This window comes from Ceratotherium simum, chromosome 1 (genome assembly GCF_057802395.1).
Source record: "Ceratotherium simum simum isolate JZ-2026a chromosome 1, ASM5780239v1, whole genome shotgun sequence".
Classification (NCBI taxonomy): Eukaryota; Metazoa; Chordata; class Mammalia; order Perissodactyla; family Rhinocerotidae; genus Ceratotherium; species Ceratotherium simum.
Window position 1 is genome coordinate 62,698,803 of NC_141900.1, and position 14,025 is coordinate 62,712,827.

At 58.4% G+C, this 14,025-nt stretch overlaps 1 protein-coding gene across 1 annotated transcript; it reads left to right on the forward strand.

The window, feature by feature from the left end:
• Positions 1–1,636: 1,636 nt before the first annotated feature.
• AQP1 (aquaporin 1 (Colton blood group)) lies at positions 1,637–13,131 on the forward strand. The gene is made up of 4 exons (XM_004418860.3): positions 1,637–2,067; positions 11,535–11,699; positions 12,036–12,116; positions 12,931–13,131. Exons 1-4 carry the CDS (start codon positions 1,678–1,680, stop codon positions 13,108–13,110), a joined length of 816 nt encoding a protein of 271 aa, XP_004418917.1. The 5' UTR covers positions 1,637–1,677; the 3' UTR covers positions 13,111–13,131.
• Positions 13,132–14,025: the final 894 nt, after the last annotated feature.

A 14,025-nucleotide genomic window follows, 5' to 3' on the forward strand; every position in this document is an offset into this window, starting at 1 on the left:
GCCCTTGGACAGGAGGCACAAGATCCACGTGCTCATCCTTGCCCTACCCCTGGCATATGCAGAACTCACAGAAGTCCTTCCTCTCACTGGGCTTCAGTTTTTCACCTATAAAATGGGGAGAAGCCAGCACTCACGTGTAGGACTGTGGTGGGGCAGGCAGGAGGTGGGAGGAGAGGGCCTCGGAGGCCACTCCCTCCAGGGCCCCGCCTGTCCAGGGCCCCGCCCGCTCCTCTTCACACACTACCCAGCAGCAGGTGGGTGGACTGGGCCTGGGGCTCCTGACGGGGCTCCTGGCCCAGGAGTCCAGTTTCTTGCTCAGTTTGTTGGCCACCGCTGGACCTCTGGCTTGGGGAGGCACAGGCACAGGCTGGACTGCAGGGGTCTGCAGAGCAGCCTCTTCCCCTTCCCCTGCCGGGGGTGGGGGGTGGGGTGTGGGGGCTGGGAGCTTGTCTGGTCCCTCCCCCTCACCTGCCTGCCCCTCCCTCATCTTTCCCTTTTCCCTGCCTGCCTCTGGGTCCAGTCGTGTCTCCCCTCTTTCCAGTTTGTCTCCTCTCCCTCTGTGCTCCTTCTGTCTCTCTCTCTCAGCCCTGGCCTGTCTCACTGCCTCTGCCTGGGGATCATCTCTTTCACTTCCATTTTTTTGATGGTTCCGCTTCCCTATAACTCTGTCCTTCATTCTCTGTCTGTCTGTCTGTCTCCTCTCCTCTTCACTGCTCTGTTGGGGCCTCTCCCTTTCTCCCTTGCTCCTTTCTTCTCTCCTGGGCCTTCCAGTCTCCAGGTCAGGCTGCCGTTCCTTCAGTCTCCCCAGAGGTCTGCCAGCTGGACAGCCTTTGAGAGGAAAGTCCTAAACTGCCCTCACCTTCCCCACCTGCCCCCAAAACACTAGTTCAAACTGCTTCCTAGAAACTTGAGGGCTCCCGCAGTGGGGGCTTCCCACACCCTTTCCTATCTCAGGCCTGCCATTGAGAGGGTGGGCCACAGACAAGCTCTCTGCACATTCTGATGCCTCCATGCCCCCATCAACTGAGGCCTGGCTGGTGGGGCTGGAGGTGTGGGGACATCCCTAAAGTGACATCCAGTGGCCAGGCCTGACCCGGAGTGTGGGAGGCCCAGACTGCCCCTTTGGACCCCTGGGCCCATGGACTGCAGTCTAAGGCCACTCTGAGGTAGGATGGGGATGCCAGGGCAGCAGGGTCACAGTGCCCGCCTCCAGGGAGGGCAACGTCCACCCGCCGAGTCCAACCCGCCCACCTTGCCACATTTGGAGTGCCTGGCTCTGCCCTTGGGCACCCCCTGAGCTTTGCACACCTGGATTTCTCTGGCCCCCTGAGTGGGGCCAACTTGCAAGAATTTCCCAAAGCCTATTACAGCAGTGGCTGCCTCCTGCTTGCCTCCTCGGGCAGGGCAGGGCTGAGGGCGGAGGGAGAGAGGGAGGGAGGGGGGAGAGGAGGAAAGGAAAAAAAGTTGGCAGGCCGACAGCAGAGCTGTGTCTGCATCCATCGCTGAGAGGAGGCCTGTGCGGTGCGGGGCGGGCCAGGAGCAAGGAGAGGCCTTCCTCCCTTTGTGCCCCCCCTCTTTCCCCCCGGGCCCTATAAATAGGCCCAGCCTGGGCTGTGGCTCAGCTCTCGGAGGGAGTCGGGCACCAGGCAGCAGTCTCCAGCCAAGACCCCTGCCAGCATGGCCAGCGAGTTCAAGACGAAGCTCTTTTGGAGGGCGGTGGTGGCCGAGTTCCTGGCCATGACCCTCTTCATCTTCATCAGCATTGGTTCCGCCCTGGGCTTCCAATACCCGGTGAAGAACAACCAGACATCAGGTGCAGCCCAGGACAACGTGAAGGTGTCGCTGGCCTTCGGGCTGAGCATCGCCACGCTGGCCCAGAGCGTGGGCCACATCAGCGGCGCCCACCTCAACCCGGCTGTCACGCTGGGGCTGCTGCTCAGCTGCCAGATCAGCATCCTCCGGGCCCTCATGTACATCATCGCCCAGTGTGTGGGTGCCATCGTCGCCACTGCCATCCTCTCGGGCGTCACCTCCTCCCTGCCCGACAACTCGCTTGGCCGCAATGAGGTGAGTGGGCTGGCCTCAGGCTCAGGGGCGTCTAGAATGGTGCTGAGACAGCACTGGTCTCATCCTCTGCCCATTGTGCAGATGGGGACACCGAGGAACAGAGAGAACAGAAGTTGCTGGAGGTCTTGCAGAGTTGGGGCTGGAACTCAGCTCCGCCTGCAGCCCAGCGCCTGTTTTTTGCCAGGACTGAGACCCAGAGAACAGTCTTGCCGGTATCCCCTGTGGGCATCTATTGTGGGAAATAAGCTCTCGAGGCTGCTGAAGTTTGGGCCAGCAGTTCATCACCCCTCGACTGTAGTTTCTTGGCTCCCTGCAGCCCTGCCTGTGCAGGCAGCTCCCTCTGCCTGCATGCAGCCTGGCCACTGGGGAAACTCTGCCCTCAGTCCCCACTCCCCCTGAACCAGATGCCTGGCATGTCTGCAGCCAGGTCTGCAAGTGCGTGATCAGGACTGCTGTGGGGGGACGCACAGGCCTCCAGGCAGCCTCCACATTCACACAGGTCCCCAGATAAACTGCTTTCAAGGAAAAAGCCCCTCTCGCTCCTCTGTCCCCCAGGAATCAGACAAAGATGGAGGCGGTGGGGGAAACACTTGCCGGCTGTTTGCAGGTGGTTTTCCTGGATTACAGTACGGGGTGGGGCCAGCGCCAGGACATCCCGCCTCCTGTCTGGGCTCTACTCTCTGTGCCCGGCACTGAGAGGTGTGGCGCGTGTGTGTGTGTGTGTGAACGAGTGTGTGCACGTGGATGCCGGCGTGGTTTTCCAAGCTTGTGTAAGCTGTGTGCTCCCCTGTGTGTCTGTTTCTGGAAGTGTGTCTGTGAGCATGTTAGTGCTGGTGTGTGAGTCAGTGTGGGGGTGAGCGTGTACCTGTGTGTGCTCACTGCTCCTGGCTAGAATGGGGCTGGGGGCACTCATGATAAGCAGATGTTGGCAACTGGGTGGCAGCTGCTGAAAAGAATTCCTCCCGGGCTGCTTAGCACAGCTAATTGGCCGTTGGCGGTGGTTGCCTGCTGTCACTTTCCAGCCCCTCAGCCAAGTGCAAACTTAGACCAGGCTTGGGCCACAGCAGGGGGAAATTTGGCCCAAGAGGCTGAGTAAGGTTTGAAGGATGTATCTGAGCGTGGGCCCTTCGGGGAGGGAGAGAGGCAAAGGAGCAGAGAGGAGGAATCAGACCTAGAGAAAGGAGGCTGGCAGGGCCCCCGGCAGGGCAGGTGGGTGTGGCAACAGAAAGGGAGCTGGCTAAGGGCTCGGTGGGTGGTTATAGCAACTGTCCTCTTGCTTCCCACCCAAAGTTCAGATCCTGGGGCTGCAGCTGGGGAGGCTCGGTAAAGTCTGGTGCAGAGGGCAGCTGGCACGGCCCTGCCACAGGGGGATTAGCACTTCTTGTGTCACAGTGACCTCTCACCCAGCCCCCTCATGGAGCCAACCGATGCCCGGCCCCAGATTGAAGATTAGCCTGTAGGCTGGAGTTTAGACTTTAGTTCAGGAAGATGTGGCCAGGGTGGGTGTAAGGGATGGTGCTCTGGCAGGCCACATCCCTCCAGGCCTCAGTGTCCAGTGGGGGCAGAGCCAGGTGATCCCAGGGAGTGCCCGCTGGATAGGGTCAGGTTCACGTTTGGGCTCGGCTGGGCATGATGGGGATGCGGAAGGTGTCCTCACAGGGGAGGGATGCCGTCTCCCCCGGCCTTCTGGCCGCCTGTTGACCCTCCCTCTCAAGGGACAGGCAGGCAGGGCATCTGCTGGCAGACTTAGCAGTCTCTAACATGGGCATCCAGGCAGACGCAGGAGGGCAGGCACTTCTGGGCCATTTTGATCTAGCCATGCCTGCTTCCAGTGTCTCTTCCCCTCTCTGGCCTCCATTTTCCAGAGTCACCCGAATACCTGGGCTGAGCGGGGTTGCAGATGGGGGAGAAAAAGGGGCAGCCTAGTGCGGGGCCAGCCCTGGGCTGGGAAGCAGGCACGCTGGGTTCAGGTCCCATCTGCTACTTACTTGTTGAGTTTCCTGGAGCTGAGGACCCTGAGGCTCCAAGAGGAGACCTAGTGTCCTGTTGTCTATCAGCCACGCCCGTACCACCAGCAAGCTCTCTTTGGGGATGTGTGTTTATTACCCTTCCTGGGAGGGTTTGGCTAAGAGGAGCCAAGAGGGGCCATGCTGAGCATGAGGGCACTGAGCGCTGTGGCGGGGGCCCAGGCACTGCCCTGACCACACGAGGGAAGTTTGGGGTCCAGAAGCACAAGTCCTGGGCCTAGAGACAGAGAAAGTGACCCCCAAGGGCTCCTGTCAGACACTGGACCTGGGATCCGAAGGGACTGGGGGGTGGCCTCAGGGCTTCAAGAGGGGCAGAGTCCAGTCTACCCAGCAGGTGACACACTGTTTCCTCCAGGCCCTGTGGAGGGTCCTGCAGCCCCTTGGGCCCTGGACCCCACCCTGACCCAAACTTGGGTGGAGCTAGTCGTTGGCATGGAGATTTGCAGGGAAAATAGGGAAAGAAGTGGCAGGAAGTGGTTGGGGTGAGTCAGGGGGTGTCCCCCAGGGACATGATGGGGACAACTTTCTGCTCACTGAGTCAGGGCTCAGGATACGCCCTGGAGAAACCACGGGCCTCCATCCAGCCTGCAGGATTCCTGGCTAGTTCTAAGAGCTAAACCCCAATTTCAGCCAAGGGTGAGAGGCAGGGGTTGGTGCCCCAGCCCGCCCTGCCCTAGCTCAGCCACAATACCCTGTGTGACTTGATGTGTGAGCTCCCGGTGTGGCCCTAGTTCCCATCTGTGAAATAGGGACATAGCAGGTTGCACTTGGGCTCTGCGAAATGGAAGATGCTCACTCATGAACCTGGGAGTCCTGCCCATTTACCCGCTCTTTATACTCTTCCGCTCTGTGGCTCGCTAGCCATGCTCCTTGCAAACACGACCTGGGGCTGCTGTGGGCTGAATGAGGGGCTGAATCACCTGGCTCCCTGCCCTGGAGAAGCCCACAATCCCTGGCGAGATAAGCCCCATGCACAGCTGCCCAGGTGAGATAAGCCCCATGCACAGCTGCCCTGTGATATACTGCAGAAGCCATGTGTGATAACAGGTGTCAGGGAGGCCAGGGAACTTCTGACCTTAATGGGTGGGGAGGACCAGGAAGGCTTCAGGGCGGAGGTGTCACATGAGCCTGAATGTGGAGACCCTGCTAGGGAAGGGGCTTTCAGTAGAGGAAGTGCATGAACACAGGCAAGGGGGCAGTGGGACCTCAAGGCCTGGGAGTCGTGGGTTGCAGCTGGATTGGGGGTCATGGTGGGAGGCTGGGGCTCCGGAGGGTGGTGAAGCTCGGGACTCAGGCCAGTGTCTGACTGCATCCTAGAGGGAACTGGATTCTTAGCTATCCTGGAGCCTGTGATTTTAGCCCCTTAGCGGGCTCAAGCAGAGGGCAAGCCTCCCCTCTTTGGGGTCTTCTCTTAGCCCTGCTTATTCTGGGCCTGACTACCTGGGGATGCTTCTACCTGCTGCATCAGGGCCCAGACCTCAGCCCTAAACATCCCTCAGTTCCAGGCCTCAGTTTCCCCAACCACAGAGTGAGAAGCCCCCCCACTCCATGCCATCACTTCTCCTGGGGTTGAGGGCACCTCCTACCTTCTCGAGAGCTGGGGGTAGGCTGGGGAAAGGGAAGCCAGAGTTTTCCGACGGCCATGCCCAGGCCGGCCTGCCCAGGGAGGGGGCTGGGGGCTGGGTCATGGTGCCAGCTGGGACGTATAATTACTGTTTCCAGCCAGAACCAGATGAGGGGGAGGGCACCAAGGGAGGCAAGACCTTTGCGGTGGAGACTTCCCTCACCACGGAAAATTCTGAGCTGTTTCCCCCGTTAGAGCCCTCAGGGCAGTCCCACTGGCCCCATGTTGCCCACTCGACACTCGGCCCTCACCTGTCTGAATGGGCGACACTCTGAAGGGGGTGCCTCAGTTTAAGGGACTTGCCTCGCTCCTGCCTCCTGGGCCACAGCCCCCCGCCCCCAATCTGGAGCCATTAGCTCCTTACAGGCCAATTCCATGCAGTTCTCCCCAACCTGAGCTTGGACCTGGACAGTGCTCCCCACTTTCTCTAGGGCCCCACCCAGCAGGTGTTCCTGCAGTGTTAGCCCACCAGGGCTATCCCCAGGCAGGCCAAACATGCCCCCTGCCCGTCCCTTGGGAAGTGGCTTAGGAAACCTTCCCTGGGGGCACAGGGAGCCCTTGGTTCTTGCTAACAGAGCCTCCATGGGGGTCATGGTCCCTGTCCTTGGAAATGCCAATGGATCTGGGGTCTCTCGAATGGCTCGGGCTGAGCCCACATGCCTGTAGGTGAGGGCAGGAAAATGTTGTCATGGCCACGGTCCCCTCAGCCAGGGCATCTCCCCGGGGACTAGAGGGTCTCCTTGCCCACAGCAGTGCCCAGGAGATTAGCGAGGGGCTGTCTTCACACAGCCAAGGAGCTACAGTCCAGTGGCGTAAGCACACCTCAAGGCTGAAAACGCTAACTCTGAAGATGATAGAAGAGGCAGGAAAGGGCCCCATTCCACCAGCAGTTCCTTTTAGCTGAAATCCCACCATCAAGATGACTGGAAAGGCAGATGTCCGCTCAGTGTAAGGAAGGATATTTTTTTAATTGAGAAGGGGCTGCCTTCAAGTCAATAAGCTCCCTGTCATTGGGGGTGTGCGAGTAGAACCTGTCCAGCAGCCGGGCTGTGCTGGGGGCATCTGGCTGTGTGGGGGTGCAGCAGGGTGGGTACAGGGAGGTCCTGTCACAGGCTTTGTGCCATGTTGAGAGCAGCAGTTCAGATGGCCTTGTGGGAGGCAATCCTGCACTCAGGTTTCTGGATCTTGGCTGGGGGATGACTGTGGGTCTTGGAGGCAGGGGTCCCATGACAGGAAGGGAGGAATCCTGGAGACTGTCTGGGGCTAGAATCTAGGCCAAGGCCACTGAGCCCACTGTTCACACATGGTACATGGGGGCACACACATGTGGGCATGGAGCACATTCTCAAGTCTGGGTGGTCCCACTCAGGCCCTGGGACCCCAGGAGAGTAGGGTGGGGGCTTCTCAATGGAGCCTCTTCCTTTCCCTGGCAGGAGGGTGGGGTCTGCCCTGGAGTAAGGAAAAGAAGGAGAGAGGGAAGGAGGAAGCCATTGCTTTGTGTATTGTTTCTTGTCAGGGAGGTGAAATGGCTTCTGGGAGCAAATAAAGAGCCTTTGAGACATATTTTCTCTTTCTTGCTCAAGGGGGCCTCCTTCCCTTCTCCTCTTCCCTCCCCAGTCAGTAGTGGCAACTGTGTGTGGGTGTATGACACACAGGGCATGGTGACACACTCAGAAATGCCATCAGACACAGCACGGCCACCCAGGGCCACATGCCACACAGAGACACCCGACACAGAGCCCACCTTGGTAAGAGACGCACCCTGTGTCACAGGGGTTCTCCGTGACAGTTGAGATACATTTGGCCAATACATGACCCATTTGTCTGAATGTCCCCCATGGGCTGAAAAACAGTGTATATTCTCTAATTTTGGGGTACAGTGTTTTACATATTTTCCTTAAATCAAACTTGTTAATTATGTGGTTCAAATCCTCCCTATTCATGTTATTTATATTTTTTGACTGCTTCATTCTATCAGTTTCTAAGAGAGGGACCTTAAACTCTTTCATTCTCCTAGTGAATTGATCAGATGCTCCCTGTAGTTCTGTCAATTCTTGTGTCATTTATTTTCAGTCTATATTGTTTGCTGCATACAGGTTGAGAATTTTTATAGCTCTTTGATAGACTTTTCATTTAATTTTTGTGTAATAAATCTCTTAATATCTAACAAAAAAGAAAAGGAGAGAGTCACAACTGGACACGTGTGGTTACCCATAGATCCTGCAGACACCCATCTTTAAAGACACATAGAGGCACACGGAGCTGTGGCTACCCAGATACACATGAACACATGAACGTCCATGGAGGGTGACACTGGGGGCCCACTGAGGCCCCCTGCTGTGAGTGCCGAATCAAGTGGGTGGGCGGGGCAGGCCTCCAGGTCTCCCATCCCCTGTTCTTCAGGAGCAGACACTTAGAGCTGTAGCCATGTTGGGCTCTGGAGCCTGCTGCTCCCCAAGAGTGGGACACGAGGGTTCCCAGGCCAAGTTGGGGCCCTGGGCCATGGAAGCTACCTTGGTCAGCCTGCCCATGGGCAACGGGGAGGGTTTGAGGCCCATTGCCTGGAGAGGTCAGCCCTGTACCACCTTGGAGCCCAGGACACGTTGGCAGCTATAGAGAGTCCTTCTGCCAGCTCCCCAGTCCAAGCTGGGAACAGCCACATCCTTTGGGTGGTAGCCAGCACCTTGGCCTGGGCTTATGGGGAGGCAAAGATCCTGGGGCAAGGATCCTGGCTTTGCTGTCTCCTCCCTGGGCCTCAGCTTCTTCATCCATCATCACACGGAGCCCTTGCATGGGCTGCCCTGTAAGGCCCACAGAGAATAATGACTGGCCTGTGGTCTCCCAGCCAGAAAGCAAAGAAGCCAGCCCTGGGTCCAGAGAACTTCCGTGGAGCCAGGCTGCCTCCAGAGAGGGTGGAAGTCCCAGAAAATTAGCATCCTCTGCCATTTCTGTCACCACACGATGAGTGTCCCCTCCAAGGTCTGGGGAGGGAGATGGGAAGATCTCCCTGCCCTGTCCTCACTGAGCTCCCAGGCCAGGGGGGCTGAGCACCCACACAGGAGACAGGATAATTGCTTCTCTATAAGAGCTGCAGGCAGTTCAGTGAGGTCGTGGTGGGACAACAGCAGAAGTTAATTCCAGCCAGGGACCTGGGAAGGCTTCTCACAGCTGGTGGGTCTGAAGTGGGCCTAGAGAGTAGATTTCCATGGGCTTGGTACACAAAGGGAGAGCTCATGTCTTTCTGATGCTCCAGATTAAATGTGTGGATTATTCTGTTGTTTATTCTTGCATTCACAAAACTGTTACTTTCTTTTTTTTGGACTTAATCAGTAAAATATAAGACCTGGGCCGGGCAAAACTATCTGGGCATGTGCAAACATCTATTTTTTTCCAATAACAAGTGACCACAACTGGGATTGGCCCTATTTAGCAATTGTTTCAGGTTGTAAGCAACGAATGTATTGAATTTTTATCTGCTCTTTCCTGGACATCAAGTTTCAACAGACCTTTAATTACCCCTTCCAATTCTGAATTATCAAGTTTTTCTGATGTAAGTAATGCAAGAGCATTGGCAGTTGAAGGAAAGGCAGTCAATAAACACTGAAGCAATCAGGCGAGGCTTCCTGGTGGTGGTGGTAGTGTTAATGGGTATTAGGAGAGGGAGGTTACCTACCCATGTGGTTCTGGGCAGTCAGGTTCTAAGGGCTCTGGGCCATCAGGAAGGGGTATATCCCAAAGTTCCCAGGGCAGGTGGCCCCTTCCCGTGGACTCAGAGTTCTGGGCACAGCACCAGGCCCCCTGCTCTGCTCACCTTGCATAAAAATTGGTGCCTTTGGGCAGAGCAGGGGCTAGGGTGCTCAGACCCTGATTAAGAGCCGAGGGAGGAGATGAGCTCACCCAGGCCACGTCTGTGAGAGGGGCAAGGTGGGGATGCGGGAGGTTGAGGGAGGAGCCACTTAGAGCGACTGGTCCATTAATCGCCGTGGAAGGGCTGGTTTCAGGACTCCCGCCAGCTAGCAATTAGGCCGACCCTGGAGAGCAGAGGAGAGAACAAGGGGAGGAGCCCTGAGCTTCCTGAGCGCTGGGACACAGAGAGTGGTGGCAGGTGTGAGTGTGATGGGCGTCGATCAGTACAAGCCTCACCTCCATGGAGCTTGGCCGGCTCCAGGCAGGCCTCACTCCCATCTCCACACCCCTGTGTAGCAAGGCCCTTCCCCTTCTGTCTGTCCCCCAATCCTGGGGATAAGATGAGGGAGAATCAGAACAAAATCACTACTGTCTGGATCTTGCTTGCCTCTGCAGCCCTTTCCAAATGCCCCAAGACAGCCCCTGCTGCCTTTGAACCTCTGGCTGCTCTGGAGAGTGGGCAGGGAAAATTAGATCCATTTTACAGATGAGGAAACTAAGACCAGAGAGGGGAAAGGCCATGCTCACGGCACCAGCAAGTAGGAGAGTCAGGACCTGAAGACAGGGCTCCTGCCTCCATGGCCCCACCTTGGGGTGGGAAGAAAACAGGGCATTGCCCAGAGGGCTGGCTGAGCTGAGGGGCCGCAGCTCTCGGGTGGGCCAGGAAAGGCCCAGAGCTGGGGTTGCATGCAGGGGAGGGGATGTGAGTCACTTTCCCTATGACCCAGGGCTGCAGACAAAGGCGGGAAGAGAATTGTTCTTGTAAGATGGCCTCAGGGTGGGGCTGAGAAAACCTCTGGAGAGTAGAGGAATGCCCCTCACCTGGGATTTTGCAAAATGCCTTATGGCCTTGGAGATACCTCCCACCCTCAGGATGAGACTTCAAGTTCAGCCTTGTTTGGGGTGAACCAGCCCTGCCTGGGAGAAGACAGCCTACGTGGCCATATCCGGGCCTCTCAGCGAGTGGGCCTTTGCCCATGTGGCCCAGCTCCTCTGTGTGGGCACACCTGGCCCCTGGAACCCCCCACATGGGAGAGGGTGCAGGGACTCCCCGGGGAGGGGTCTTCCTGGTGCAGCTGCAGGGAGAGGGTTCCGGTGACCTCATGGCAGCTCCCATTCCCTTCTTTTTCCGTGAGTCATGTTTCTAAAAGTGGCCCAGGAGCAAGTGGCAGCCAGATGCTGGTGGCGGGCCCTATGTGGCCAGAGAGAGGGAGGGTGGCCGGGCCAAGAGGAAGAGGGAGGGGGCAGACAGGGAGGGCAGGGCTGAGAAGAAATAGGAGAGAGACACTGGAGCAGGGGAGAGACAGACAGAGTTGGGAAGGAGACAGAGAAGGGGGCAGCAAGGGAGACAGGCACGAAGGAGAGAGGGACAAAGGGAGCCAGGCCAACTAAGCGAAGAAGACCTTTCCCAGCTTTGGGATTTTTAGATGCTGCAGGGGATGGGGTGGAATGTTCTGGATTTTGGGGGCATGAAGCAATGTCTCCAGCTGGGCCCTCCCACACATTTACTTCTCTTCTCCTATAAGTGTGCCTGACCCTCACCTCCCAGGCCTGGGGCTCGCCCCTCACCTGTGGCCTTGGTACCCCCAGGGTACCCTGGCCTGTATATAGCCGGATGCAGAGGCGCCCCAGGCCTCTCTGGCCTCTAGGCAGAGCCTGCAGGGTCTAGGCAGGTACCAGGGGCCGAGCTGGTGCTTCCTTAACAGGCATGGGAGGGGACAAGGCCTGATGTCCACTACCAGCTGTGCGTGCTTGGACAGGGCCTTGCCCCCTCTGGGCCCAGCCAGCGGCTGATGTGATCGGCTCTCAGGGCATTGAGGGTCTGGCCCTTGTTGCCCGGGCCTGGGGGGCCTAGGACACAGTCCCCAGTTGCCTTGCTCACTGAGCCTCACTGCCCCTCTTGCCTACAGCTGGCCCCGGGTGTGAACTCAGGCCAGGGCCTGGGCATCGAGATCCTTGCCACCCTGCAGCTCGTGCTGTGTGTGCTGGCCACCACGGACCGGAGGCGCCGTGACCTCGGGGGCTCAGGCCCCCTTGCCATTGGCTTCTCTGTGGCCCTGGGACACCTGCTGGCGGTGAGTGAGGGACCTTCCCAGGTTGGCGGGGGTGGGGTGGGGTGGGGAGGGCAGGGCCAGGCAGAGACTGTCGAGGTGCCCTGTCATGGGCAGTGGAGGGCACCCTCAACAGGGTTCATGCCATGGGGGTGTAGGGGGGTGCGATCAGCTCTTTGGGGCTGAGGGAGAGGGAAGTACAGGAACCTCCTGACCATCTTTCTGGGTCAGTGTGCCCCTCTCTTTCTGGGTCTGATTGTCACTTCCTTGTCTTTTCTCTCTCTGGGTCACTGTCTGTCTTCCTCTCTCACCCCTGTTTCTCTCTCTCTCCTCTGCCCACCGGCCCCTTCCCTCTCACAGATTGACTACACCGGCTGCAGTATCAACCCTGCCCGGTCCTTCGGCTCCTCCGTGATCACTCACAACTTCAAAGACCACTGGGTAAGGGCGGCGGGGCCCCCCGTGGAGGAGGGGGGAGGGAGGCTTTGGTGCCCCATGGTAGGCCCCACCCCACCTTGCCATGTCCTTTCTCATCCCAGAGGCTCTGGGAGACAACCAGGGCGGAGGAAATCAGGGAGTCAAGGCCTGAGGTGAAGGGGCCGGTGGGGCCACACCTCGGGCAGCGTAGGCCAGGCCTCTGCCTGCCCAGCTCAGACCTGCCCCATGTCATCCCAGCAGCGTGGTCGAGAGGCAGGCCCCAATCCTGGCTCTGCCGCTTTCCCAGTCAGTGTGACCCCGGGTGGGCTGCTGGCCCTCTCGGTGCCTGTGTTTCCTGAGCTGTGAAGTGGGGTATGGTGCTATCTACCCGCCTCCCGGGATGACCGGGAGGATGACGACTTCACCACCTGTAAGCTGAGCTCAGTGCGGAGCAAGCACTCAGTGGACTGAGCTGTTCTTACTGTGGGTGTTTCTGTTCCAGGCCAACCTTTTATCAGACTAGACTTTCCTGTGGCCTTTCCAAAGCAGGGGAGGGTGGGGCAGAGGCCACCGCAGGAAGGAGCTGGTCTGACCACCTCAGGCAGCCTGAGCTGGGCCACACAGAGGCAAGGAGATGCCCACTACCACCGTCCTGGCTTTGGCCAGTTCTGGGGGCTCTGGAATGAGGGTGCTCTGTCCCAGGCACGGGGCGCAGAAAACCCATCCAATGGGGTGGTGGGGTGGGGAATTCAGGAAAAGAGTGCCAGGAGAGGGGGCTTTCAGCAGAGCCTGGAAGGCCCTATCAGACACCCTGTGAGCACGCCTGCTCTCTTCCTAGATTTTTTGGGTGGGGCCATTCATCGGGGGAGCCCTGGCGGTGCTCATCTACGACTTCATCCTGGCCCCACGCAGCAGCGACCTCGCAGACCGCGTGAAGGTGTGGACCAGCGGCCAGGTGGAGGAGTACGACCTGGATGGCGACGACATCAACGCCAGGGTGGAGATGAAGCCCAAATAGAGGCGGCCTGGCCCGGGCATCCACGTGGGGGGCGGGGCCAGGGGCGGGCGGAGGGAGGGGAGGGCTGAAATCCATATTGCAGACACTCTGACAAGCTGGCCAACGTCACTTCCCAAAGATCCACAGGACCTGCGTGGTCAGGCCTGATTTGGGGCTGTTTCTATCACTTTCTTTCTCTTTCTCTGTTTCCTGGCCTCGGGGCTTCCTGGGGACCCAGATTTACCAATTACCCACTCCCTTGAAGTCACAGAGGAGGTGAAAGAAAGGGACCCACCTTGCTAAGTTGTCCCCTCAGAGTGTGATGGGAGGTGTGCCAGAAAGTGCCCCCTCATCCCAAAGTTGCTCACCGACTCACCTGCCGCCGGTGCCTGGGGCGCCACCATTATTGCTTCGTGCCTTTGGGCGTGGCCCTCCTTCTTCTCAGAGCATGCACCTTGCTCCTAAGGGTGCTCGGGGAAGAGCTCCCAGGCGGGGCAGTGGTGGGGGCAAGTGGCAGACGAGCCTCATCCTTGCAGTGTGGCTCGCTTCCAGTCCCCCCTTGGACTTGCTGCATGACCTTGGGATCGCCCCTATCTTGGGCCTCAGGGACCCCGTCTGTAAAGCGGTAGGGACAGGGGAGAGCTCTCCAGGTCTGAGGTCCCTCTCTAGGATTCGGTAAGTGAAGACACACCGCCGGTTCTGGAAGACATAGTCTGGACCAGTGCTGCTTCTCCCACTTGCCCTGGTTCTTTCCCCAAGTGTATAGCTGTACCTAACATCCATGTGAACACGTGTACATATGCATAGACGTGCAAAGCAGAGAGCAACAGAGTGCAGGCCATTGGGAGTTCCTGTTCCTGGGCGAGCAGGGCTGATTGCTAAGCTGGGGCTTCCGCGAACAGGGCCTACTACTGCAGAAAGAAGGCTACTCAGAGG

Coding starts and splice junctions, on each gene's coding strand:
- AQP1 (XM_004418860.3), top strand. CDS start 1,678: ATGGCCAGCGAGTTCAAGACGAAGCTCTTTTGGAGGGCGGTGGTGGCC. Junction 11,700..12,035: donor CCCTGGGACACCTGCTGGCG/GTGAGTGAGGGA, acceptor TCCCTCTCACAG/ATTGACTACACCGGCTGCAG. Junction 12,117..12,930: donor ACAACTTCAAAGACCACTGG/GTAAGGGCGGCG, acceptor CTCTCTTCCTAG/ATTTTTTGGGTGGGGCCATT.